This window comes from Mycteria americana, chromosome 25 (genome assembly GCF_035582795.1).
Source record: "Mycteria americana isolate JAX WOST 10 ecotype Jacksonville Zoo and Gardens chromosome 25, USCA_MyAme_1.0, whole genome shotgun sequence".
NCBI lineage: Eukaryota > Metazoa > Chordata > Aves > Ciconiiformes > Ciconiidae > Mycteria > Mycteria americana.
In genome coordinates, this window is record NC_134389.1 from 407,228 (window position 1) to 432,498 (window position 25,271).

Consider the following 25,271-nt stretch of genomic DNA (forward strand, 5'->3'; position numbering starts at 1 on the left):
CTGTGAGGAAGGGGAGGCCCTTGGGGTGGGGTTGGCTGGGGGGGCTGAGGACAGGGGGCCCTGGGGACAAGGGGGGGGGACATGGAGACGGGGGGGGGGGGGCCCTGGGGACAAGGGGGGGGACATGGAGACAAGGGGGGGGCATGGGCACAAGGGGGGGGCGATGGGCACGGGGGGGGGCATGGGCACAAGGGGGTCCCTTGGGGGTTTGGGGGGGGCGAGGGGGGATCCCTGGGGATTGGGGGGGCTGGGGGTCCCCTCCGGAGGGAGGGGCTCCTCGGGGGGACCCTGGGGACAAGGGGGGGACAAGGGGGGGGGGGCGCCTCGGGGCCGGGCTCGCCCTTCCCCCCGTCTCCAGCAGAGGGTGCCAGGCGGGCGGGGCCCGCGCCCATGGGTGGGGGGGGACCCACGGACCTCGCCCCGACCCTGCCCCCCCCCCCCCCCGCCTCTGCACCCTTCTGGGGTGGGGAAACTGAGGCAGGGCCGGGCCGGCCGCGGTGACCCCCGGCGGGGGGGGGGGGGGGGGGGGGGGGGGGCTCAGGCACCCGGGGATCCCCCCGTGCCCCCCCCCCCGGCCCCGAGTCGGGAGCGGAGCCGGCACCCCGGGGTGCTGCGGGGGCGGCGCGCGCGGCCGGGCACCCAGCCAGGGGCGGGGAGGTGCCGCGGGGTCCCCCGCCCCCGCCCCCGGTTGATCAATTAATCCTCATTAGCCCGCACGCGCCGGGGTAATCCCCGCGGGGACCGGGATGACGGGGGGGGGGGGGGATCCCCGGTCCCCCAGGGTGCGGGGGGGGGGGGGAGTCCCGGGAGGGGGGGGACCGGGACAAGGCGGGGGGCCCGGGGGGGCAGCGGGCGGGGGGTGGGGGCACCGGAACAGGGCGGGGGGGTACCCGGGGGGGCAGCGGGCGGGGAGGGGGGGGGTCCGAGGGGACACCGGGACAGGCCGGGGGGGACCCGGGGGGGCACCGGGACTGGGCGGGGGGGACCCGGGGGGGGGCACCGGGACTGGGCGGGGAGGCCCGGGGAGACACCGGGCGGGGGGGGGGGGGGGGGGTCCGAGGGGGCAGCGGGCGGGGGGGGGGGGGGTGGGGGGGGGGGGGGCGGAGCGCGGCCGGGCGGGGAGCGGTGACTCAGCGGGGCCCCCCCGGCCCCCCCGCCCCCGCCGTGCCTATCCCGGGCGGCGCCGCGCCCCGCCACTGCCCGCTCCGCTCCGCTCCGCGCCGCTCCGCTCCGCCGTGAGTCCCGCACCGGGGCCGGGCTCCCTGCCGGGGGGGGGGGGGGGCGACCCTGCACCCCCGTACTAGAGGGGGGCCGGGGCTGCATCCGACCGGGGGGGGCCCCATCCCTGCACCCCGCTGAGGGGGGGCTCAGTCCTGCACCGCGCTTTGGGGGGGGGGGGGCAATCCCGCGCCCATCATTTAGAGGGGGCCCCCCCCAAGCATGCGCCCCCCCCGGGTGGGAGCCCCAGTCCTGCCCTCCCCCTGCTAGAGGGGGACCCCAATCCTGCCCCGCCCGATAGGGGTGGGCCCCATCCTGCCCCCCCCCCCGGGACCCCCAGGCATTGCCCCCCCCCTTAAAGGGGGACCCAACCCCCGCGCCCCACTTTGGAGGGGGACCCCGAAGTGGGCCAGGCTGCCCCCAGCCTGGCCCCCCCCCCCCCGAAGGTTTGGGGGTGCCCGTGGGGGGCACAGCCCCCCCCAGGAGATGCCCCTGCACCCCGGGGGGGCACATCCTGCCCGGGGGGGGCAAAGCGCGGGCCGGGGGGCCGGGCGGGGCTGGCCGGAGGGGTCCCCGGTGCTGAGCGGGGGGGGGGGGGGCCCAGCCCTGCCCCCCCCCCCCCGGGGCCCCCCCCAAGTTTTTGGAGGCGAAGCCGCGGGGCCGGGCCAGTTCCTGTTTCGGTGGCGGGCGCCTGCGCCGGGGTGTGGCACCGGTGTCCCCAGCCCCGTCCCCAGCCCCCCGCCAGCCCTGGGGGGGACGTCGAGGTTTGGGGGGGTCCTGGCGCCGGGCGGGGGGGCGGGCAGCGGTCCCACGGGGCAGGCGTGTCCCCCCGCTGCCGTCACCCCACATCTCTGCCAGGCCCGGGCGTCCCTCCCCAAAATGAAGGGGCGGGGGGGGGGTCACCCCGTGGGGGGGCAGCCCCCCGCCGCCTGGTGACCCCGCGATCGTGGGGAAACTGAGGCAGGGCGCGCCCCGCCCAGGGAGGAGGCCGGGGGCTTTGTGCAATGCCCTCCCCCCCACACACTGGGGCTCCCCAGGATGCCCCGGAGCCGGGGGGGGGGGTGGGGGGGGGACACGCGGGACACACCCGCAGGACATGCGTGTCGTCCCCCCCCCGGCCCCACCCGCGGCCGCGGCCCGGAGCTGAGTCATTCCCGGCGGCTGGAAAAGGGCTCACCCGTGCGATGAGCGGCGCCGGCCTCAGCCGGGGGCCGGGGCGCGCGGCTGAGCTGTGCCCCCCGCAGCCCGGGCCGGCCATGCCGTCGCAGCTGGAGCACGCCATGGAGACCCTCATGTTCACCTTCCACAAGTACGCGGGGGACAAGAACCACCTCAGCAAGGAGGACCTGCGGGGGCTGATGGAGAAGGAGTTCCCCGGGTTCCTGGAGGTGGGGCGGCAGGATCGGGCCCCGGGGGGGGACCCCACGGCGCCCCGGGATGGGACCCCATAGCACCCCGGGATGAGCTGGACCCTATAGCACCCTGGGATGAGACCCTATAGCACCCCAGGATGGGACCCCATAGCACCCTGGGATAGGACCCCATAGCACCCCGGGATCAGCCCCATAGCACCCCAAGATCAGACCCCATAGCACCCCAGGACTGGACCCTATAGCACCCTGGGATGAGACCCTATAGCACCCCAGGACTGGACCCCATAGCACCCTGGGATAGGACCCCATAGCACCCCGGGATCAGCCCCATAGCACCCCAGGATGGGACTCCATAGTACCCTGGGATGAGACCCTATAGTACCCCAGGATCAAACCCTATAGCACCCCGGGATGGGACCCCACAGCACCCCAGGGTCGGACCCCATAGCACCCCGGGATCAGCCCCATAGCACCCCGGGATGGGACCCTATAGCACCCCAAGATCAGACCCTATAGCACCCCGGGATGGGACCCCATAGCACCCCAAGATCAGACCCTATAGCACCCCGGGATCAGCCCCATAGCACCCCAAGACCAGACCCCATAGCACCCCGGGATCAGCCCCATAGCATGCCGCCAGGACGGGACCCCCGGGACCCCGCGCCGGGACGGCACCCCGCTTCCCGAGGCCCAGGGGAGCCCGGCGGGCGGGCGCAGCCCCGAGGCCGGGGTGAGGGGCCCTGACCCCGTCCCTGCCCCCAGAACCAGCGGGACCCCATGGCCCTGGACAAGATCATGAAGGACCTGGACCAGTGCCGGGACGGCAAGGTGGGCTTCCAGGGCTTCTTCTCGCTGGTGGCCGGGCTCACCATCGCCTGCAACGACTACTTCGTGCTGCACATGAAGCAGAAGGGCAGGAAGTGAGGGCGGCGCCCGGGTGCTGCCCCCCACCCCTGGGTGCTGCCCCCCACCCCTGGGTGCTGCCCCGACACCCTCGAGTGCTGCCCCCCACCCCTGGGTGCTGCCCCCCCACCCCTGGGTGCTGCCCCCGACTCTCGGGTGCTGCCCCGACACCCATGGGTGCTGCCCCCCCACCCCTGGGTGCTGCCCCCACACCCCTGGGTGCTGCCCCGACACCCATGGGTGCTGCCCCCCCCCCCCCGCCCCCCCCCCCCCCCCAATAAAGGTGTTTTTACTACGCTGGAGCTGCCTCGTTCCTTGGGCCCCCCCCCGGTCCCCAGCCCCGCCCGCAGGGCGACGCGGCCGTGGGTGCCGGGGGGGGAGGGGTCCCCCGACAAGGGACGTATGGGGGCCGTAGGGGCCCTGTGGGGCCGGGGGCGCGGGGCTGGGGGTGTCCGCAGTCCCCACGGCGGGGCTGTATAGGGAGCGCGTAGGGCTCCTGTAGGGGCTCTATAGGGGGTCTCCGGCAGCCATAGGGGGCTGTAGGGGGTATAGGAATCTCAAGGGGCTGCATGGGGGTCTATAGGGGCCGCACAGGGCTGTAGAGGGGGTCTGTAGGGGTGTACGTTGGCATATAGGTGACCTCTAAGTGCTGCGGAGGTTTGCACGGGGCTGTACAGGCATCTGAAGGGGCCGTATAGGGCGGTTTGGAGCTGTATAAGGCCTGCAGAGGGCTGTATAGGCACGTATAGATGTCCGTAAGGCCTGCACAGGGCTCTATAGGTATGTATAAGGTGGCTGTAGCACCGCAGAGAGCTGCATAGGGGTATATAAGGGCTGTACGGGGCTGCATAGGTGTGTACACGGGGTGTATAGGGGTCCACAGGTGCTGTATGGGGCTGTATAGGGGTGTATAGGGGCTGTACAGGAATCCACAGGTGCTGTATGGGGCTGTATAGAGGCGTATGGGTGTCCGGAGGGGCTGTATAGGGCTGTACAGGGTGATATAGGGGTGTATGGGGGGTCTGTAGGGGCTGTATGGGGCTGTATAGGGGGTCTGTGGGGGCTGTATAGGGTCATATGGGGCTGCATAGGGGAGTATAGGGGCTGTATAGGGCTGTACAGGGTGATATAGGGGTGTATAGGGGCTGTACGGGGCTGTACAGGGGTGTATGGGTGTCTGGAGGGGCTGCACAGGGTGGTATGGGGGCGTATAGGGGGTCTGTAGGGGCTGTATGGGGCTGCACAGGGGTGTGTAGGGGTCTAGAGGGGTGTATGGGGTCTGTAGGGGCTGTATGGGGCTGCATAGGGGTGTATAGGGGCTGTACAGGGGTGTGTGGGTGTTGGGAGGGGCTGTATGGGGCTGCACCGGGTGGTATAGGGGTCTGGAGGGGCTGTATAGGGCTGTATGGGGCTGCACAGGGGCTGTATGGGGCTGCACAGGGTGTATAGGGGCTGTGTAGGGGTGTATGGGTGTCTGGAGGGGCTGTATAGGGCTGTAGAGGGTGGTATAGGCGTGTATAGGGGGTCTGTAGGGGCTGCATGGGGCTGCACAGGGTTCCATAGGGGCTGTGTAGGGGTGTATAGGGGGTCCGTAGGGGCTGTATGGGGCTGTACAGGGGGTCTGTAGGGGCTGTATAGGGTCATATGGGGCTGCATAGGGGTGTATAGGGGCTGTACGGGGCTGTACAGGGGTGTGTGGGTGTTGGGAGGGGCTGTATGGGGCTGCACCGGGGCTGTATGGGGCTGTGTAGGGGTGTACAGGGGTCCGTAGGGGCTACATGGGACGGTATAGGGGTGTATAGGGGCTGTGTAGGTGTGTACAGGGCTGTATAGGGGTGTATAGGGGCGGTGTAGGGCTGTATAGGGGTGGTATAGGGGTGTATAGGGGTGTATAGGGGCTGTGTAGGGGTGTATAGGGCTGTATAGTGGTGTATAGGGGTGGTGTAGGGATCTATAGGGCTCTATAGGGGCGGTATAGGGGCGGTATAGAGACGTATAGGGCTCTATAGGGGTGTATAGGGGCTGTATAGAGATGTATAGGGCTCTATAGAGGCGGTATAGAGATATATAGGGCTCTATAGGGGTGTATAGGGGCGGTATAGAGATGTATAGGGCTCTATAGAGGCGGTATAGAGATGTATAGAGATGTATAGGGCTCTATAGGGGTGTATAGGGGCAGTATAGAGATGTATAGGGCTCTATAGAGGCGGTATAGAGACGTATAGGGCTCTATAGGGGTGTATAGGGGCGGTATAGAGATGTATAGGGCTCTATAGAGGCGGTATAGAGACGTATAGGGCTCTATAGGGGTGTATAGGGGCGGTATAGAGATGTATAGGGCTCTATAGGGGTGTATAGGGGCGGTATAGATATGTATAGGGCTCTATAGAGGCGGTATAGGGGCGGTATAGAGACGTATAGGGCTCTATAGGGGTGTATAGGGGCTGTATAGAGATGTATAGGGCTCTATAGAGGCGGTATAGAGACGTATAGGGCTCTATAGGGGTGTATAGGGGCAGTATAGAGATGTATAGGGCTCTATAGAGGCGGTATAGAGACGTATAGGGCTCTATAGGGGTGTATAGGGGCGGTATAGAGATGTATAGGGCTCTATAGAGGCGGTATAGAGATATATAGGGCTCTATAGGGGTGTGTAGTGGTGTACAGGGGTCTGTAGGGATGTATAGGGCTCTATAGGGGCGGTATAGAGATGTATAGGGCTCTATAGGGGTGTATAGGGGCGGTATAGAGATGTATAGGGCTCTATAGAGGCGGTATAGAGATATATAGGGCTCTATAGGGGTGTGTAGTGGTGTACAGGGGTCTGTAGGGATGTATAGGGCTCTATAGGGGCGCTGTGGGGGTCTGTAGGGCCCATAGCGGCTCCATAGGGGCCCACGCGGGTCCCTCGGGGTCCCCGGGGGCGGGGCGGGGCTCCTACGGAAGCCGAGGAGGCCCCGCCCCGCCGGTGACGCACGTGGGCGTGGCCGCCGTGACCGCCGGCCGGTGCTCGCGGCCTCGCGCGGCGCCGCGGGAGCGAGGGGTGCGCGCGGGGGGGCGGGGGTCGGGGGTCAGGGGGCGGGGGTCAGGGGGCGGGGGTCAGGGGGCGGTGGGTGGCAGGGGCCGGGCAGCCGGGAGAGCGACCGGGCTGACCTCTGACATCTGACCTGGCTGTCCTTGACCCCACCGGGGTCTCGCGGGGGGGGGAGGGTGTGTGTGTGTGGCGGGCGGGCGGCGCACCGGGAGTGACGTCACTGCCCCTGGCCTCGGCGGGAAGTGACGTCACTGCTGGGGGGGTGACGTCACTGCTGGGAGTGACGTCACCGCCGGCTTCCAGCGTGGCAGCACCGGGTCTCTCTGCCAGGGCGCGACGTCACCGTCGGGGCCGGTGAGGACGCGGACGTCGCGGCGGCGGCGGCAGCGACCGGGCGTGACCTCGCCGGTGACCCCACGCGGCCGGGCGTGACATCGCCGCCGGGCCCCGCCGGCCGGGCGTGACGTCACCAGCGGCCGCCCGGCGGCCTCGCGGCCGGGAGCCATGTGGCGCGGCGGCAGGGCCGCGTCCCGGGCGCTGGCCGCCGCCCGCCGTCCCCGCGGCCCCGCCCGGCCCCGCCCGCCGCCCCCCGCCGCGGGGCCCGACCCCCCCCGGGACCGCGCGGTGCCCAACGGCGGCTGGAGCGCGGCCATGCGGCGGCACTACCGGCGGCTCCTCGACATGGCGGCCGCCGGGGCCTGGGCGCGGCTGCCGTCCTACCCCCGCGCCCGCCAGCACCTCCCGGGCGCCGAGGCGCCGGGGCCGGCGGGGGACACGCGGCTGTTCCTGCGCGCCATCGAGGGCGACGGCGCCGGCTTCGAGTACGCCATGTTCCTCAACGCCGCCGAGCGCCGCCTGCTCTGCCTCTTCCAGCCCGGGCCCTACCTGGAGGGACACCCCGGGTAAGCGTCGCCGTCGCCGTCGCCGCCGTCGTCGCCCCGGCCGCCCCCGCGCCGGCGCTGACCGCGTGTCCCCCCCCAGCCTGACGCACGGCGGAGCCATCGCCGCCATCATCGACGGCGCGCTGGGGACCTGCGCCCTGGCGGTGGCCGGGAAGGTGATGACGGCCAACCTCAGCATCGACTACCTGGCGTGAGTGTCCCGGGGCCGGGGGGTCCCCAGGGCGGGGCGGGGGGGGGACGGGGGGGACGGGGACACGCGCGCGCGCACGCCACGGGGACGGGGACGCAGAGGGGGCCTGAGCCGCCCTGCCCCCGCGCAGCCCCGTGCCGCTGGGCGCCGTGCTGCTGGTGGACGGCCGCGCCGAGCGGCTGGAGGGGCGCAAGGTTTTCCTCTCCTGCCACGTCCGGAGCGCCGACGGGGACGCGCTGCACGCCCGGGCCACCGGTGAGGACGGGGACGCCCCCGGGGACGGGGACAACGGGGGGGAGGGCGGGGACACGGGGGGGCCACCCCGCCCGTCCCGTCCCATCCCCCCTCTCTCCTCCAGGCCTCTTCATCCGGCTGGACCCCACCAAGCACCGGGCGCAGGAGGAGGGCGGTGGCCGGTAGCCGTCCCCGCCACCCCGTGTCCCCCCCGTGTCCCCCCCGTGTCCCCCCCGTGTCACCCCGTGTCCCCCCCCGCCTCAGTTTCCCCAGGCGGGGCCGGGGGGGCCACGAGCATCAGAGCCGCTGCGATCACCCCCCGTGTCCCTGGTGTTTCTGGGGGGTTCAGCCGCGTCCGGGGGGGTCACGGGTGGGACCCCACGGCCAGGAGGGGTCCCCCGTGGGGGGGTGGGGGTGGGGGGGTGGGGCAGGGACCCCTTCGGGACCCCCCGGCCCCCCCCCCCGTGTCCCCGCCGCTGCCACTTCGGGTCCCCCCGCTGCGCTGCCCACGGGGGGGGGGGACGGGTCGGGGACGGGGACACCGTGGGGTCCGCGTGACGCGGAGGGGACCGCGGGTGGGCGCGGCCACGGGTCCGCCGGCAAGGGAGGGCGGGGCCTGGGCGCGTGGGCGGGGCCTGGGCGCGTGGGCGGGGCCGCGGCAGCAGACGAGGTGGCCGGAGGCTGGGGCGGAGTCACGAGAGGGGGCGGGGCGGGGCGCGCTGCGTGGGCGGGGTTGGGGGCGGGGCCGGGCGGGGGTGGGCGGGGCCGAGCCCGGCGGCGGAGGGGGGCCGGGGCCCGGGGTGCGGCGGGGACACGGGAGGGGCCGGGAGGGGCCGGGGGGACCCCGCGCCCGGGTGGGGTTCGCCGACGCGGGGCTCAGGTTCCCCCATGGCCCGGCAGCGCCTGAACCCCCCTGGGCGCCGGGGGGTCCCGCGGCTGCCCCCCAGGGCCGGGCACGTCGGGGTGCTGCGGGGTCCCACGGCTGCACCCCAAAAGTGGGCACGTCGGGGTGCGGGGGGTCCCATTGTTGCACCCCACAACGGAGCACCTCGGGGTGCGGGGGGGGTCCCGCGGTTGCACCCCAAAAGTGGGTACATCGGGGTACCGGGGGGTCCCGCGGCTGCACCCCAGAGCTGGGTGCATTGGGGTGCCGGGGGGTCCCACAGTTGCACCCCGAAAGTGGGCACGTCGGGGTACCGGGGGGTCCCGCGGCTGCACCCCAAAAGGGGGTGCATTGGGGTGCGGGGGGGGTCCCACGGCTGCACCCCAAAAGCAGGCACATTGCGGTGCCGGGGGTCCCCTGGCTGCCCCCCAGAACCGGGCACATCGGGGTGCCAGGGGGTCCCGCGGCTGCACCCCAAAACGGAGCACCTCGGGGTGCGTGGGGGGTCCCACGGTTGCACCCCAAAAGTGGGCACGTCGGGGTACCGGGGGGTCCCGCGGCTGCACCCCAGAGCTGGGTGCATTGGGGTGCGGGGGGGTCCCACATTTGCACCCCAAAAGTGGGTGCATTGGGGTGCTGCGGGGTCCCGCGGCTGCCCCCCAGAGCCGGGCACGTCGGGGTGCAGGGGGGGGTCCCACGGCTGCACCCCAAAAGCGGGCACATCGCGGTGCCGGGGGTCCCCTGGCTGCCCCCCAGAGCCGGGCACGTCGGGGCGCGGGGGGGTCCCGCGGCTGCGCCCCAGGGCCCGGCACCTCAGGGTGTCGCGGGGTCCCGTTGCCGCACCCCGAAAGGGAGCACCTCGGGGTGCCGGGGGGTCCCGTGGGGCCCGGGGGGGCCGGAGCCCCCCCGGCGATGTGGGGCCGTGGCGGCGGTGCCCGCCCGGCCGCCGGGGGTCACCGGGGTCACGGGGGGTGGGGGGCACCCCCGGCCGCCCGGGTCCCCGCGCCGCCCCTCCGTGCCTCAGTTTCCCCCCCGGCCGCGCCGTGGAAAGTCGGAAATTTCCAGTGCGTGGGGCCGGGGGGGGCAGGATGCCGGGGGGGGGGGGCAGGATGCCGGGGGGGCCCCGGCGCCCTTATAACGCTCGGCCGCGCCGCCCGCGCCGCCGCCGCCGCCATGCGAGGTAGGGCCTGGCACGGGGGGCCGCGGGCGGGGGGCACACGCGTGTGCGGGCGAGGCTGGGGGAGCGGGGGGCTGCGGGTGCGCGAGGGGGGGAGCTGGCGGGAGCGCGCTGGGCGCGCACGCGCGTGTGCAAGGGCGTGGGAGCACGCGGGTGCGCGTGTGCTGTCCGTGGAAGGCTGCAAGAGCGGACGGGCGCGTGTGCGGGCGTGCAGGAGCCTGCAGGAGCGCGTGTGCAAGGGGGAAGGAGCGTGTGTGCGCGTGTGTGCGAGCGCCTGGGAGCAGGCGGAGGTGCGCGCGTGCGTGTGCGAGCGTGTGGGAGCAGGCGTGCCGGTGGGAGCAGGCGGGAGCGCGTGTGCAAGGGCGTGGGGACGCGCGGGGATCTGTGTGCGTGTGCAAGCCGGGGGCGTGCATGGGTGTGTGCAGGGGCGTGGGGGGGCAGGGGCGTGTGCAAGAGGCCGGGAGCGCGCGTGCGCAGGCGTGTGGGCGTGGGGGTGCGTGTGCAAGCAGGTGGGAGCAGGCGTGTGTGTGTGCAAGGGCGTGCGAGCACACGGGTGCGCGTGCGCGTGGGCGCGGCTGCGTGCTTGTGCAAGCGGGTGGCAGCACGTTGGACCGTGCGTGTGCAAGAGCGTGAGCGTGTGAGTGCGTGTGCGAGGGCAGGGTGCGGGCAGGCGTGTGCACGACCGTACCCGTGCACGCCTGTGGGAGCACGCACGTGTGCGCAGACACGCGTGTGAACGTGCACATCCGCGTGCCCACATGTGTGCGTGTGTGGGAGCACCGGGAGCTGCCGGGGCACGGGGGCCGCGTGTGTCAGCGTGTGTCAGCGTGTGTCAGCGTCACGCGTGTTTTACAGCTCACACAGGTGTGTTGGCACATGTTGCAGCACGGCCATGCGTGTTGTGGCATGTGCAGGCGTGTTTTGGGGCACGCGTGCAATGAGGGTTGTGTAACTGCATCTGCGCGCACTAGGGGTTCCGTGCATGCGTGTTACGGCGTGTTGCTACGTGCGCACACACGTTACGGCATGTTGCTGCCTGTGCGTATGTGTCACGGTGTGTAGCTGCGCAGGCACACGTGTCACGGCGTGTGCACCCATGTTGCGGGGCAGTACAGGGCGTGCGGGTGTCGTACACGGCTCCGGGTGTCCGTGCACCGAGCGCGACGTGCACGCGTGTCGCAGGACGTGCACGCGTGTCGCAGGGGGTGCACGCATGTTACTGCATGTTGCCGCGTGTCCCGGCGGTGCCGCGGCGCTGGGCAGCCCCCTTTCCCCCCGAACCCACAGCTGCGGCTGCGAGCGCGCGCGGCCGGGGGCGCGGGTGCCCCCCAGCACCCATGGGTGCCCCCGCGCACCTGCGGGCCGGGCGCTCGCCCTCAGATGTGGTGGAGGCTGGCAGCTGCGCGGGGCCGGTGCAGGTGACGCCGACGGGGACGTGGACGGGGACACGCAGGTGGCCCCGCTCCCGCGCCGCCCCCGCCCGCAGCCCCCCTGCTTTGGCGCTGGGGAAACTGAGGCAGGGGTGCCGGCACCCCTGGGTGCTGCGGCCGGGGTCCCCAGGGGTCCCCTCCTAACCCTCTGCGTCATGGCGTGCCGGCCCGTGCCGTGACGTGTCTGCCCGTGGCGTGGCGTGTTTCGCCGTGGTGCCGCGCCGGGGGGGTGGGGGGTGGGGGTCGGGAGCGCCCGGTCGTCCCCCCGCCCCGGGGACAGCGGGTGCTGGCAGGTGCCAGCAGGTCCCCGTGGGTGCTGGGGGGGCTGAGGGTGCCGGTGGGTGTCCCCCGGGTTGACGGGTGCTGGCGGCTGCTCACGGAGCTGGCGGGTGCCAGCGGGTCCCTGTGGGGCTGGTGGGCGCCCGTGGGTGCCCGTGGAGGCGGTGGGGGGTCAGTGGGTGCCCTGGGGCCAGCGGGTGCCTGTGGGGCTGACGGGTGCTGCTGGGTGCTCATGGAGCTGGTGGGTGCTGGTGGGTGCTGGTGGGTGCTGGTGGGTGCTGGTGGGGATGATGGGTGCTGGTGGGTGCTCATGGAGCTGGTGGGTGCTGGTGGGTGCTGGTGGGGATGATGGGTGCTGGTGGGTGCTCATGGAGCTGGTAGGTGCTGGTGGGGATGACGGGTGCTGGTGGGTGCTGGTGGGGCTGAGGGATGCTGGTGGGTGCTGGTGGGGATGATGGGTGCTGGTGGGTGCTCATGGAGCTGGTGGGTGCTGGTGGGTGCTGGTGGGGATGATGGGTGCTGGTGGGTGCTCATGGAGCTGGTAGGTGCTGGTGGGGATGACGGGTGCTGGTGGGTGCTGGTGGGGCTGAGGGATGCTGGTGGGTGCTGGTGGGTGCTGGTGGGGATGATGGGTGCTGGTGGGTGCTCATGGAGCTGGTGGGTGCTGGTGGGTGCTGGTGGGGATGACGGGTGCTGGTGGGTGCTGGTGGGGCTGAGGGATGCTGGTGGGTGCTGGTGGGGATGATGGGTGCTGGTGGGTGCTGGTGGGTGCTGGTGGGGATGACGGGTGCCGGTGGGTGCTGATGGAGACGATGGGTACCAGCGGGTGCCCGTAGTGCTGGTGGGTGCTGGTGGGTGCTGGTGGGTGCTGGTGGGGATGACGGGTGCCGTTGGGTGCCCGCGGGGCTGGTGGGCGCCCGGGGGAACCGGTGCCCGCAGGTGCGGGTGGGTGCCGTGGGAGCGGCGGGTGCTGGCGGGGAGGCGTGGGGCCGGGCGAGACCTCGTCGACCTCTCGCCACCGGTTCCCGGCAGGAGCAGCACCGAAAGCGGCGCTTCCTGGCAGCCGCCGGCGCCGGCACCGTTGACTAATGCGGGTGCCGGGGCGCGGGGCTGACTCAAAGCGCCGAATTCCCAGGGCCCCCCCGGGCCGGTGTCGCGGCGGGGGTCCCCGGTGCCCGGCCGCCGGCGCCGGATGCGAGGGCGGCCGCCGGGCCCCAAAACTGGGGCGGGTGGAAAAAGCCAACGAAGCGGATTCGGCCCCGGGAGGAAGAGGTGCGGGCGTGTGCGCGCGTGTGCGCGCGTGAAGGAGCGGCCGCGGGCGTGCGAGAGCGTGCGAGAGCGTGCGCCAGGGTGCGAGGGCGCCTGGGAGCGTGCAAGAGCGCGCGCGAGCGTCGGCGGGCGCGCGCCGGCCTGCGCAAGCATCCCCGAGCGCGCGTGAGCGCGCGCGAGCGTTTGTGAACACGTGCAAGCACGCACGAATGCGTGCAAGCGCGCACGAGCGTGCAGCAGCCTGCGGGAGCGTGCACGAGCGTTCACAGCTTTGCACAACCCTTTGCAAACGTGCACAAGCGCAGGCGAGCGTGCCCAGGCGTGTGTGCACGACCCAGGGTGTGTGCATGTGCCCGAGCGTGCCCGAGCGTGCCCGAGCGTGCCCGAGCGTGCATCGGCCCCCCCCAAACCCCCGTGCTTGAACGGCCGCGTGCGGGCGTGCACAAGCGTGCCCCTACGTGCACGCGCGTGTGCAAGCGTGCGTGAGCAGGCAGGAGGGGGCTCGGGCAGGTCCGAGCGTGCGCAAGCGTGTGCGAGGGTGCGGGGATGTGCACAAGCGTGTGCAGGGCAGGGGGTGACAAGCTGGTGGCAGTCGGGGGACGAGAGCCATCGGGGGGGGAGGGCTCTCCCGGGGGCTCGGGGGCATCTCCGGGGTTAGGGCCCCCCCCGGCTCCGGTGTCCCCACCCCGGTGTCCCCCAGCTCCAGCGTCCCCCCGGCTCTGCCATGTTTGCTCTGGTGTCCCCTCTGCTCCTGTGGCCCCCCAGCTCCGGTGTCCCTCGGCTCTGGTGTCCCCTCGAGCTCAGCCATTCCCCGGCCCCGGTGTCCCCACCCCGGTGTCCCCCACTCCCACGGCTCTCGTGCCCCCCATCCCCGTGACCGCACCCCGGGGCCCCCCTGCCCACTGGTGCCGTGGCTGCGCCGGGGCCGCGCCGGTGCCACGCCGGGCTGTGCCGGGGCGGCGGGTGCCTTCCTGCGAGGTGGGGCCGCGTCCCAGTTGCGGCTTCGCCGGCGCTCGCTGCCGCTGCGGTTTCGGCAGCCCCCGGCGTCCGGCAGGGCCCACCCTGCGCCGGGGCCGCGGGGGGACGCCCGGGGGGGCTCCTGGGGGGGGACCTGAGCACGTGGAGGACGTCGGAGCCCACGGGTGCCACGGGAGCCCGTAGGGACCACGCGAGCTCGTGGGGGGCACGTGAGCCCGTAGGTGACATCTGGGTCCGTAGGGGACAGCGATGCCCATAGGGGACACGTGAGCCCCTGGAGTGCCGGTGAGAACGTGGGTGGCAGACGTGGTCCCAGAGAGGACACGTGGTCCCCTAGGGCCCTCGGGAGCCCGCGGGGTGACACGGGAACGCCGGGGGGACACGGGAGCCCGGGGGGTGACACGTGAGCCCATGGGGGACGCGAGCCTGTAGGGGACGTGTAAGCCCACAGCGGCCACATGAGCCCGTGTGGTGACACATGAGCCTGTGAGGGACACGTGAGGGGACGCACGGTCACACAGCGGACACGTGAGCCCATAGGGGACACGTGAGCCCATGGGTGCCATGCGAGCCCATAGGGGACGTGCAAGCCCATAGGGGACACGTGGTCCCATAGGTGCCATGTGAGCCCATAGGGGACACGTGGTCCCACAGGGGACATGCGAGCCCATAGGGGACGTGCAAGCCCATAGGGGACACCTGGTCACATAGGGGGCACGTGAGCCCATAGGGGACACGTGAGCCCATGGGTGCCATGCGAGCCCATAGGGGACACCTGGTCCCATAGGTGCCATGCGAGCCCATAGGTGCCATGTGAGCCCATAGGGGACACGTGAGCCCATAGGGGATGTGCAAGCCCATAGGGGACACCTGGTCCCATAGGGGACACGTGGTCCCATAGGTGCCATGCGAGCCCATAGGGGACACCCGGTCCCACAGGGGACACGCGAGCCCAGGAGCTCAGGCGAGGACACAGATGGCACCCACGGTCCCACGTGAGCCCGGCGGGGCCGGGAGCTCCCGGGGTCCCTGGGCGCGGGGCCCACGCCGTCCCTCCCGCCCGCAGCCCACATCGAGGTGATCCCCTGCAAGATCTGCGGGGACAAATCCTCGGGGATCCACTACGGCGTCATCACCTGCGAGGGCTGCAAGGTGAGCCGGGCGCCGGGGCGTGCCGAGGGGCGCCGGGGCGTGCCGAGGGGCGCCGGGGGGCCTCGGGGCGCCGGGGGGCCTCGGGGTGCCGGCCCGGCGGTGACCCCCGGTGCAGGGCTTTTTCCGGCGCAGCCAGCAGAGCAGCCTGAGCTACGCCTGCAGCCGCCAGCAGAACTGTCCCATCGACCGGGCCAGCCGCAACCGCTGCCAGCATTGCCGCCTGCAGAAGTGCCTGCGCCTCGGCATGTCCCGCGACGGTGGGTGCCGGCCACGGGCCGCGGCTGCGGCCCTCCGCCTCCCCGCGGCCGGGTGCATCCCCCCCACCCCAGCCCCGCTCCCGCCGGCTGTGTCCCCCCCCCCCCGGGGGCTGGGGCTGCCCGGGGACCCTGGGACGCTCCCGGGGGGCCGCGGCGTCCCCGAGAGGAAGCGGAGGGGCCGTGGGCGCGCCCGGAGGAAGCGGGGCTGCCGTGACACGCGCGTGGGGCCGGAAAGCCCCGGTGCCACGGCTATGTAGGTCGCGGGGAGCCGGGCTGGCGCGCGCACGCGTGCGGCACGCGTGTCCCCCAGCGCCGCCGCCTCTCCCCGCAGCCGTCAAGTTCGGCCGCATGTCCAAGAAGCAGCGGGACCGGCTGCACGCCGAGGTGCAGCAGCAGCTGGAGCAGCGGCAGCGGGAGCGGGCGGCCGAGGGGGCACCCGCCGTCCCCCTGGGGCTGGCGGGGTGCCGGGGCCACCTGCTGACCCCCGCCGGCACCCCGGGGTGCCCCGGCACCCACCACGGCGGGACAGAGGGCAGGGCTGGTCCCACGGCGGAGATGGAGCCCGGGCGGCTGGAGGGGACCAAGCGGGGCCCGGATGGGGACGGGGACGGGGATGGGGACGGGGACGGGGACAGGGACGGCCCCGGCTTCTGCCCCCGCCCCGATGTCGGCAGCCTCCTGGAGTCACCCACATCCTCCGGCGTGGAGATCGGTGAGTCGCTGGGTGCCACGTGCCCGTGGGGGCTGGGTCTGTCGCCAACGGGTGCTCGGCGGTGGTGGGACCTCGCCCGCTGGGGACGTGGGCAGGGGCTGCCTGCCCCGTCCCCGTCCCCGGGCCCCCGTCCCACCGTGTCCCCGCAGAGCACCTCACCCAGAACGTCCTCAAGTCGTACCGGGAGACCTGCCAGCTCCGCGCCGAGGACCTGCAGCTCCGGCGCTGGGACACCTTCTCCCGTGAGGAGGTCTGCGCCTACCAGAAGAAGGTGAGGCCACCAGGGCGGGAACAGGGGAGGGGACACGGCGGTCCCCAGGGCACCCAGAGGACGCCGAGGGCCGGGTGCCGGGGGTGCAGAGCGACGGGGACGTTCGGGGGGGTTCGGGGCGGGGGTGACGGCCGGTCCCTCAGTCGATGGAGGAGATGTGGCAGCGCTGCGCCGGGCGCATCACCGAGGCCATCCAGTACGTGGTGGAGTTCGCCAAGCGCCTGCGCGGCTTCATGGACCTCTGCCAGAACGACCAGATCGTCCTCCTCAAAGCGGGTACGGGGCCACCGCGTCCCCTGTCCCCAGCCCCGGGCCACTCCATCCCCTCGTCCCCAGCCCCACAGTCCCTGCTGCCCCCATCTCCCCAGCCCTGGTGTCCCTGGTCCCATCAGGGGGGTGACGATCCCTACAGGATGCCATGGCTCCATCGGGAGGTGGCGGTCCCCAGGGGATGGCGCGGTCCCCAAGGGATGGCGTGGTCCCCAAGGGATGGCGCGGTCCCCAGGGGGTGGCGTGGTCCCCAGGGGGTGGCGTGGTCCCCAAGGGATGGCGTGGTCCCCAAGGGATGGCGCGGTCCCCAGGGGGTGGCGTGGTCCCCAAGGGATGGTGTGGTCCCCAAGGGATGGCGCGGTCCCCAGGGGGTGGCGCGGTCCCCAGGGGGTGGCGTGGTCCTGTCACGGGGTGGCAGTCCCTATGGGCTGCTCTGGTCCCATGAGGGAGGTGACGGTCCCGTGGGTCCCGCCAGGGAGGTGACAGTCCCCAAGGGCCACTCCAACCTCATTTGGGGAGGTGACAGTCCCATGGGCTCCACTGGGGAGGTGACAGTCCCGCAGGGCCACCCTGACCCCCCGGGGAGGTGACAGTCCCCAGGGCCGGTGCCGCGGGGGCACCAACCCAACCCCGAGCAGCGGCACCGCGGGGCCCCGTGTCCCCCGGTGCCACCGTCCCCGTCCCGCTGCCGGGCGGTGGCAGGCGCCATGGAGGTGGTGCTGGTGCGCATGTGCCGAGCCTTCAACTCCGACAACCGGACCGTCTTCTTCGAGGGCAAGTACGCCGGCGCCGAGCTCTTCCGATCCCTGGGTAGGGCTGGGGACGCGGGGGGGGACACGCGGGGGGACACGCGGGGGGACACGCGGTGACGAGGACTCCCCCCAGGCTGCCACGAGCTCATCGGCTCCATCTTCGACTTCGCCCAGAGCCTCTGCGCTCTGCACTTCTCGGAGAGCGAGGTGGCCTTCTTCAGCGCCCTCGTCCTCATCAACGCCGGTGAGGGCCCCCCCGCCCCCCCGCCCCCCCCGCCCCTCGGTTTCCCTCCCCGGCCCCGCAGGAACCCGGACGAGGGTTTGTCCAAAGCCCCGTGGGTTTCTCCCAAAGCGGGTGCTGGGGCTGGGTGTCCTCTGCTGTCCCCCCACCCTGTCCCCGTGGTGTCCCCACCCTGTCCCCAGCCCTGTCCCTGTCCTGTCATGGTCCCCACCTCGTCCCCATCCTCATCCCATCCTGCCACGGTCCCATCTCTCCCCACCGCCATCCCTGGCCTTGTCCCCATCTCCGGCCTCATCCTGTCCTTGTCCCCATCCCTGTCCATCCCCATCCCTGTCCCCATCCTTGTCCCCATCCTGTCCCCATCCCTGTCCCCATCCTTGTCCCCATCCTCATCCCATCCCTGTCCCTGTCCCCATCCCATCTCTGTCCCCATCCTGTCCCCATCCTTGTCCATCCCCATCCCTGTCCCCATCCCTGTCCCCGTGACCATTCTGTCCCTGTCCCCATGCACATTGCAACCCTGTCCCCATCCCTGTCCCCATCCTTGTCCCCATCCTGTCCCCATCCCTGTCCCCATCCTTGTCCCCATCCTCATTCCATCCCTGTCCCTGTCCCCATCCCATCTCTGTCCCCATCCTGTCTCCATCCTTGTCCATCCCCATCCCTGTCCCCATCCCTGTCCCCGTGACCATTCTGTCCCTGTCCCCATGCACATTGCAACCCTGTCCCCATCCCTGTCCCCATCCTTGTCCCCATCCTGTCCCCATCCCTGTCCCCATCCTTGTCCCCATCCTCATCCCATCCCTGTCCCTGTCCCCATCCCATCTCTGTCCCCATCCTCATCCTTGTCCATCCCCATCCCTGTCCCCATCCCTGTCCCCATCCTTGTCCCCATCCTGTCCCCATCCTTGTCCATCCCCATCCCTGTCCCCATCCTTGTCCCCATCCTCATCCCATCCCTGTCCCTGTCCCCATCCCATCTCTGTCCCCATCCTGTCCCCATCCTTGTCCATCCCCATCCCTGTCCCCATCCCGTCCCCATCCCGTCCCCGTCCCCACGCCACCCCCCGTGTCCCCTGTCCCCAGGCCGGCCGTGGCTGCAGGAGCAGGCGAAGGTGGCTCGGCTGCAGGGACGCCTGGAAGTCGCCTTCCGCCTCCTGCTGCGCCGGACGCACCGCGAGGGGCTCCTGGCCAGGGTGCGGGCGCGGGGGCCGGGGGCGGGGGGGGGGGGGGGGGGGGGCTGCCACGGGCGGGGGGTCACCGCGGGGGCGCGCGACGCCCCCGTCCCCTTGCGCGCGCGGGGCGCGTCCCCCCGCGCGGCGGGCGCGTGACGGGCGCGTGTCCCCGTGGGCAGCTGCCGCCGCAGGGACGCCTGCGGGCGCTGTGCTCGCAGCACGTGGAGCAGCTCCAGGCCTTCCGCCGCCTGCACCCCGGGGTGCTGCACGCCGCCTTCCCCCCGCTCTACCGCGAGCTCTTCCTCTCCGAGGCCGAGGCCGCCGGCGGCGCCCGCTGAGCCCCCGCGGGGACGCGGCGCCCGGGTCCTCACCCCGCCCTCCCCCTGCCCCCTGCCCGCCTGCGGCCGGGGGCGGCGGGGAGCGCCGGCACCCGTGGGTGCTCCCGTGGCCGGGGGGGCACCCGCGCCCGGCGGGACGCCGGCACCCACGGAGGGGCTTCGGCGCCCGGCGACGCTCCGGCACCCACGGAGGGGTCCGTCGCCCGGTGACGCTCTGTCGCCCGGCGGGATTTGGTCACCCAGCGATGCTCCGTCACCCGGGGGGGGTCTGTCACCGGTGACGCTCCGTCACCCAGTGACGCTGCGTCTCCTGGCGATGGTCTGTCACCCGAGGAGATCCATCGCCCGGCGGTGGGCTGTCACCCAGCGATGGTCTGTCACCGGTGACGCTCTGTCACCCAGTGACGCTCCGTCACCCAGCAATGGTCTGTCACCCGAGGAGATCCATCGCCTGGCGATGGTCTGTCACTGGTGACACCCCGTCACCCAGCGATGGTCTGTCACCTGGCGGTGGTCTGTCACCGGTGACGCTCCGTCTCCTGGCGGTGGTCTGTCACCTGGCAGGGCTTTGTCACCGGCGACGCTCCGTCACCCAGAGGAGCTTCGTCACCCGGTGACGCTCTGTCACACCGTGCTGGTCTGTCACCCGGCGATGGCCTGTCCCCCGAGGAGGATCCATCGCCCGGTGATGGTCTGTCACCCGGCAGGGCTCCGTCACCCGGCGATCGTCTGTCACCCAGTGGGGCTTTGTCACCAGCGACGCTCCGTCGCCCGAGGGGGCTCCGTCGCCCGGCGAGGCCCCGTCGCCTGTGGGTGCGCCGTCACCCGGGGGTGCCCCTTCGTCTGGGGGTGCCTCCTCCCCTGGGACGGCCGCTCCCCCGCGGGTGCCCCCCCACCCGGGGTGCCCCCTCCCCGCAGAGCAGCTCGGGCTCCCCGGGGCCGCGGTGGGTGCTCGGCCCCGCCCGGGACGGGCACACGCACCCCCGGGCTCTCCCACGGCCACCGGCGCCCGCGTGTGCAGACACGCGTGGGACCCCCCGCGGGCGGCCCGGCGGGGTGACGGGGGGTGGGTGACGGGGGGGCCCGGCCGGGGCCGCGGCTGTACCGAGGTGGAATAAAGGCATTTTGGGGGACGGCGCGTCCGTGGGCTCCGTCACGGGGGGGAACGGCGGCGCGGGGGGGGCACCGGGTGACAGGGGGTGACGGGGGGTGGCACCGGTGACACCGGCCGCGGCGGACACGGCGCGAGCCCCGCCCACCCCCCCGGGACCCCACGGCCACGCCGCGCGGGGCATTGTGGGACGGGGCAGAGGCTCCCCCCGCTCTACGGGACCCCCCGCCCGTCACTCACAGCTCAGGGCGGGTCCGAGCCCCCGCTGCTGCTCGCTGATTGGCTCAGCCGGCCACCTCGCGGGGCGGATTGGCAGCTTTATTCCCAGGCTAGTGCTGTGCCCCGCCCCCTCGCCGCTCTCCTCCCGCCCCCTCCTGTGGGAGGCCGTCCGGGGATTGGCCACCGGCCCTTTGGCGGTGATTGGTGGGGCGGGGAGGAGCGGCGCTATGATTGGAGCGCGGCGGGAGGGGGCGGGGCTAGTGGCGGCCGGGCGCGTGAGGCGGCGGCGGCTCGAGGGGCGGAGGGCGCGGGGGGACCGGGGCGAAGCCGGGCCCGGGGTCCCGGTCGGAGCTGGTGCCCAGGGGCCGCCCCGCCGGGGCCGGCCTCCCCAGGTAGCTTGAGGCCGTCCCGGGCAGGCGGCGGGGCCGCGGGGGTCGGTGCCCACCCGCTGCGGCGGTTCCTCTCCCGGGGCGCCGGGAGCCGCGGCCTGTTCCGGCGGGACCGGGGGCTGAGGCGGGCTCAGGCCTGAGCGCCTGCTCCGCGGGTGGCCGAGCCCCCCGCAGCGCGTGTGCGGGCGGGAGGGAGCCGAGGGGAGGCGGCGGAGGGTGCCTCGGTGCGGGCTCGGCCTGGGCCCCCCTCCCACGCAGCGGCCTGGCTGGGGAGAGGCTCCCGGTGAGACCTCTCTTTCCTCAGCCGCGGGGAGGATGGCGGCGGAGCGGGGTTACTGGAGCAGCCTGACGACCCTGCAGAAAGCCGCCGTGGTCCTGGGGATCCCGGCCGGCGCCGCCGTCTTCTACATCCTGTACCGCAGGTACCGGGAGAGCCGAGGTGGGTGTCGCAGCCCCCCCGTGTCCTTCCCACCCCTCCCACGCGCGGGCGTGAGCGTTCAGCTGCCTCCCCCGTACCCCGACCTCCCCCGCCTGCCCCAAATGAGCTGAGGCGAACGCCCCTGGGGCTTTCAGAGCTGCTGTGGGCCCCCTCCCTGGGGACGGGGAGGCTGTTGGAGTAGCTTTGCCCGCTTTGAATTTCCCTTGTGCTGTTCGTAACCCCCCGGGGGTTTCCCTCTCCCTGCGCGGATGGACGTGGCTGTGGGGACCCGCTGCCGTCGCTCTGCCCTCAGAGGAGCGGCTGACCTTCGTGGGAGACGAGGAGCTGGAAATCGAGATGCGAGTGCCCCGGGCGGCCGTGAAATCCATCATCGGCCGGAAGGGAGCCACCATCAAGAAGGTAAGCGATGCCAGGGGGTCGCGGGGGGACGGGAAAGGGCCAAGTCGCTTCTGCGGGACGTTTACTGGGAGCCCCCGTAAATGGCAGCCGGGGACCGGTCCCCCCACCCTGTGCCCACAGCTTAGCCAAGAGACGGGAGCTCGCATCGACGTGGAGGGAGAGGACGAGGGCGAGGAGACGGTGCTGCTGATCTCGGGCTCCCCCACCCAAGTCTGCCGGGCGAAAGCCGCCGTCCACCAGATCGTGACGGAGAGTGCCCCGGTGTCGGAGCAGCTCTGCGTGCCCCAGAGAGCCGTCGGCAGGATTATCGGTACCTCCGCTCCCCCCGGCGCCCTTCCACCCACCCGGGGAGGCAGGGGACGGTGGGAGGCGTCACAAATTTACCGGCTCGGCGTCTGCGGTGGCACAATTGCTGTGAAAAGCCCCGACGGCGTGAGCGTGCCGGGGCAGGAGAGCCGCTCCGGTTCCCTGCAGGCTCTGAGCCCGCTCTGCCTCGGTTTCCCCGGGGCTTTCCCTGTCTCCCGCAGGCCGGGGCGGCGAGACGGTGCGGGGCATCTGCCGCAGCTCGGGGGCCAAAGTGCTCTGCGAGCGCGAGGCCGACGCCGGCCTGGCCCCCATCAGGGTCATCCAGCTCTCGGGGACGCGGCAGGAGGTGGCAGCCGCCAAGGTGAGCGGGAGGCCGGGGGGCTGGGGGACGGCTCGGCCCCCCAGCCCAACCCTCTGCTCTTTCCCCCCAAGAAACTCATCATGGAGAAGCTGATGGAAGACGACGCCTTCCGGAAGGAGCTGGCCCAGTCGACGGCGACGCGGTGCCAGCGCAAGCAGCCCCCGGGCAGCCGGTGGGAGCAGGAGCCGCTCCCCGACGGGGTGCCGGAGGACGGGGGCTCGTCCTGGGGTGAAGGCTCGCTCCTGGGCCAGGCTCCCTTTGAGGAGGCGGAGGAGCTGGAGGATGAGAGCGAGGAGCTGGAGGAGCCGGCGGCAGGGCCCGACGCGGCAGTGCCGAAATTTGAGGGTAAGAGAAGGGTTTGTGTGGTCCCCGGGGCGCCATGGGGAGCCCGCGCTGGGGGAGCGTACTCGCTCGGGTTCCTTACGGACCTGCGGAGCGTCGGGAGCCGTTCTCATGGCGCCGGGTCACGCCGGGTTGCCCGTGGCATCGTCCCCTGGACTCGCTCCCTCCGGCCCTGCTCCGGGTGTCGAGGTGGCGGGAGCCGAGGCCGGGCAGGACGGCTCAGCCGCCCGCCGGGCTCTTGCCGGGGCCGTTTGTCCCGCAGGAGGTCCGAGACGCGTCTCTGCCAGCGGGGTCCGTGGGTCGGCTTCTCCCCATCTCTGCGGGAGGCTGGGGCTCCCCTCGGCCGCCCGCTCCGGCTCTCACCGGGGCTCCCCGCGCCTCTTCCCGTAGTTCCCAGCCCCGATTTCAGCTTCCACGCCGACGAGCACCTGGAAGTTTACGTCTCGGCCGCGGAAAACCCCAACCACTTCTGGATCCAGATCATCGGCCACCGCAGCCTGCAGCTGGACAAGCTGACCACCGAGATGCGGCAGTACTACCAGAGCAGCGGCCACGCGGTGAGACCCCCGCGGGGCGCCGGCCTCGCCTCCCCCCCCCGCCACGGCGGGTCCCCTCGCCCGTCCCAGGGACGTCACCCGCCCTGTCCCCCCCCAGGCAGAGCTCTCGACCGTCCAGGCGGGGGACATCGTGGCCGCTCCCTACATGGACGGCAGCGACTGGTACCGAGCCCGCGTCCTGGGCACCCTGGAGAACGGCAACTTTGACCTTTACTACGTGGATTTTGGGGACAACGGGGAGGCCCCCCGTGAGGCGCTGCGAGCCCTGCGGTGAGCGCGGGGCCTCGCCTGGGGAAGAGCTGAGGGGGGTCGGCGGGGGCCGTGGTTTAACGTCCCCGGGGAAGCCTGCGGCGCGGCCCGGGGGGAGCCGGCGGGCGCGTCGCCGGAGGAATTCGGTGTCGCGGTTGCGGCGCGAAGAGCCGCGGGGAAATCCCCGGGGAGCCGGGGTCGCGGCCGAGGCGGGCTGTCCTCGCCGGCGGCGCGGTGTCACGGCGGCTTCTCTCCCTGCCAGGAGCGACTTCCTGAGCCTGCCCTTCCAGGCCATCGAGTGCAGCCTGGCCGGGATCGTGCCAGCCGGTGAGCGGGGAAGGAGCCCCGGGCGGCCGGCGGGGGCTGGATTCGGCCGTGTCCCTTCCCCGCGGCCGCCGCCCGGCGTCGTCCGCTTCTGAGCTGGGCTCCGCTCGCCCCCTTGATCCTCTCCCGCAGGGGCCGAGTGGCCAGAGGCGGCCCTGGACGCGTTCGACCGGCTCACCCACTGCGCCATGTGGAAACCTCTGGTGGCGAAAATTTCCAGTTACGTCCAGTCGGGGCTCTGCCCCCGGCCCAACGTCAGGCTCTACGGCGTCCACCACGGCGAGGTGAGCCCCGCCGTCCTTCGGACGCGCCCTCGCCCCCCTCCTCGGTGCTCTCCCGAGCCGCCGTCTCTCCGGCCCCGTCTTGTTTCGGCGCAGAGCCTGGACGTCGGCGCAGAGCTGGTGCGGCTGGGCTACGCCGTCCCCTGTCCCCAAGAGGAAGAGGCGGCAGCGGGGGACAGCCCCCCGCCGCCGGCGCAGGAGGCCACGGTGGAGACGCCGGTGAGCGGGCGGGGGAGCGGAGAGGGCGGCTTCCCTTCCCCGGGCCGGGGGCCCAGAGCCCTGGCGCTGCCCTCCGGTATGGCTGAGCCGGCTCTTCCCGGCACAGGAGAGCGTCGCCTGCGCCTGCCCCCAGAGCCGCTCCTCGCAGCCCCCGCGAAGGCCCGGCGAGAGCCCCCTGCCCCTCTCCTGCGCCAGCCTTTGGGGTGAGCCCGGCCCCCTCGCACCGGGGGCGATGCCGGGTGGCGACGCGCCCGGTGCCGCCGGTACCGCGTGATCGGGGCTCTGGCGTCGATTTGGCCCGTCGCCGTGCGGCGCCGCGGGGCCGTGACGCTCCCCGGGGCGGGCGGTGTCCCCCCCCCCCGGGGCTCCCCCCGCCCCGCTCCCCGCAGACGGCGCCTCCGGCAGCGGCGAGGACGCGGCGGCGGCGAGGAGCTCCCGGTGACGGCCCCGCCAGCGGGAGGAGGCCGGGAGGGCGGCGGCCGGCAGGCCCCTCCCTGCGGAGACCCCCGGCAGGGCAGCGCGGGGCCGAGGGCCGGTGGTGCCCCCTCCCGCCGCTACCGGCCCCGTCCCCGCTCCCCGCGGCGCCGGTCGCGTTGTCGGGCGCTGCTCCTGCCCGCCTGCAATAAAAGGGAACCTCCCGCAGCTCCGCCTGAACGGGGCCGCAGCCCCGGGTTGCTCCCGGGGGGGGGGGGGCGGGCTGCCGGGGGCCAGCTGGGGCCGGGGGGAGCCCCCGGTTTGGGGCGGGGGCGGGGGGGGCCCGGGGGTCCCTCGTTTGGGGGGAAAGCAGGAGGGGCCGTGCTGGGGTACACAGGCGGGGAGCGGCGGCCCGGGGCCACCACGGGGGGCCGGGGGTACCGGGTACCGGCAGTTGCGGGTACCGGGGGGCAGCTGGGGGTACCGGGCAGTTGGGGGTACCAGGGGGGCAGTTGCGGGTACCGGGGGGCAGCTGGGGGTACCGGGCAGTTGGGGGTACCAGGGGGGCAGCTGCGGGTACCGGGTACCGGGGGGCAGCTGGGGGTACCGGGCAGCTGCGGGTA

At 72.8% G+C, this 25,271-nt stretch overlaps 4 protein-coding genes across 10 annotated transcripts; all 4 read left to right on the forward strand.

Annotated features, from left to right (window-relative positions):
- Window positions 1-1,149: 1,149 nt before the first annotated feature.
- On the forward strand, window positions 1,150-3,695 carry S100A10 (S100 calcium binding protein A10). 2 transcript variants are annotated; one of them, XM_075525031.1, is made up of 4 exons: window positions 1,150-1,235; window positions 2,463-2,606; window positions 3,354-3,548; window positions 3,591-3,695. In XM_075525031.1, the coding sequence occupies exons 2-3, from the start codon at window positions 2,475-2,477 to the stop codon at window positions 3,513-3,515; spliced, it is 294 nt and encodes a 97-aa protein (XP_075381146.1). In that variant the 5' UTR covers window positions 1,150-1,235; window positions 2,463-2,474; the 3' UTR covers window positions 3,516-3,548; window positions 3,591-3,695. The 2 variants fall into 2 exon arrangements, with proteins under 2 accessions (XP_075381146.1, XP_075381145.1); XM_075525030.1 differs by lacking the exon at window positions 3,591-3,695 and having other exon boundaries at window positions 3,354-3,567.
- Window positions 3,696-6,464: 2,769 nt separating this feature from the next.
- On the forward strand, window positions 6,465-8,109 carry LOC142420680 (acyl-coenzyme A thioesterase THEM4-like). 5 transcript variants are annotated; one of them, XM_075524858.1, is made up of 6 exons: window positions 6,465-6,537; window positions 6,832-6,947; window positions 6,980-7,430; window positions 7,510-7,620; window positions 7,751-7,875; window positions 7,979-8,109. In XM_075524858.1, the coding sequence occupies exons 3-6, from the start codon at window positions 7,033-7,035 to the stop codon at window positions 8,038-8,040; spliced, it is 696 nt and encodes a 231-aa protein (XP_075380973.1). In that variant the 5' UTR covers window positions 6,465-6,537; window positions 6,832-6,947; window positions 6,980-7,032; the 3' UTR covers window positions 8,041-8,109. The 5 variants fall into 5 exon arrangements, with proteins under 5 accessions (XP_075380973.1, XP_075380972.1, XP_075380975.1 ...); XM_075524857.1 differs by having other exon boundaries at window positions 6,832-6,929; window positions 6,962-7,430; XM_075524859.1 differs by having other exon boundaries at window positions 6,491-6,537; window positions 6,859-6,929; window positions 6,962-7,430.
- Window positions 8,110-15,177: 7,068 nt separating this feature from the next.
- On the forward strand, window positions 15,178-19,214 carry RORC (RAR related orphan receptor C). Its single transcript, XM_075525028.1, is given in 10 exon segments — window positions 15,178-15,279; window positions 15,611-15,991; window positions 16,141-16,262; window positions 16,406-16,538; window positions 17,235-17,342; window positions 17,418-17,528; window positions 18,612-18,629; window positions 18,632-18,698; window positions 18,700-18,721; window positions 18,880-19,214. Coding segments are annotated over 10 exon segments (1,134 nt in total). The 5' UTR covers window positions 15,178-15,266; the 3' UTR covers window positions 19,039-19,214.
- A 1,424-nt stretch (window positions 19,215-20,638) lies between these two features.
- TDRKH (tudor and KH domain containing) lies at window positions 20,639-24,801 on the forward strand. 2 transcript variants are annotated; one of them, XM_075525020.1, is made up of 13 exons: window positions 20,639-20,760; window positions 21,062-21,196; window positions 21,489-21,595; window positions 21,716-21,905; window positions 22,123-22,262; window positions 22,334-22,607; window positions 22,995-23,161; window positions 23,259-23,431; window positions 23,673-23,737; window positions 23,867-24,018; window positions 24,112-24,234; window positions 24,341-24,437; window positions 24,624-24,801. In XM_075525020.1, the coding sequence occupies exons 2-13, from the start codon at window positions 21,073-21,075 to the stop codon at window positions 24,674-24,676; spliced, it is 1,665 nt and encodes a 554-aa protein (XP_075381135.1). In that variant the 5' UTR covers window positions 20,639-20,760; window positions 21,062-21,072; the 3' UTR covers window positions 24,677-24,801. The 2 variants fall into 2 exon arrangements, with proteins under 2 accessions (XP_075381135.1, XP_075381134.1); XM_075525019.1 differs by lacking the exon at window positions 24,624-24,801 and having other exon boundaries at window positions 24,341-24,587.
- Window positions 24,802-25,271: the final 470 nt, after the last annotated feature.

Excerpts from the sequence above, each read along its gene's own strand:
- S100A10 (XM_075525031.1), top strand. The coding sequence starts at position 2,475 with ATGCCGTCGCAGCTGGAGCACGCCATGGAGACCCTCATGTTCACCTTC. Across the intron at positions 2,607-3,353 it reads AGTTCCCCGGGTTCCTGGAG|AACCAGCGGGACCCCATGGC; the intron begins GTGGGGCGGCAG and ends CCCTGCCCCCAG.
- LOC142420680 (XM_075524858.1), top strand. The coding sequence starts at position 7,033 with ATGTGGCGCGGCGGCAGGGCCGCGTCCCGGGCGCTGGCCGCCGCCCGC. Across the intron at positions 7,621-7,750 it reads CTCAGCATCGACTACCTGGC|CCCCGTGCCGCTGGGCGCCG; the intron begins GTGAGTGTCCCG and ends GCCCCCGCGCAG. Across the intron at positions 7,876-7,978 it reads GCTGCACGCCCGGGCCACCG|GCCTCTTCATCCGGCTGGAC; the intron begins GTGAGGACGGGG and ends TCTCTCCTCCAG.
- TDRKH (XM_075525019.1), top strand. The coding sequence starts at position 21,073 with ATGGCGGCGGAGCGGGGTTACTGGAGCAGCCTGACGACCCTGCAGAAA. Across the intron at positions 21,906-22,122 it reads AGCCGTCGGCAGGATTATCG|GCCGGGGCGGCGAGACGGTG; the intron begins GTACCTCCGCTC and ends TGTCTCCCGCAG. Across the intron at positions 23,162-23,258 it reads ACCAGAGCAGCGGCCACGCG|GCAGAGCTCTCGACCGTCCA; the intron begins GTGAGACCCCCG and ends GTCCCCCCCCAG.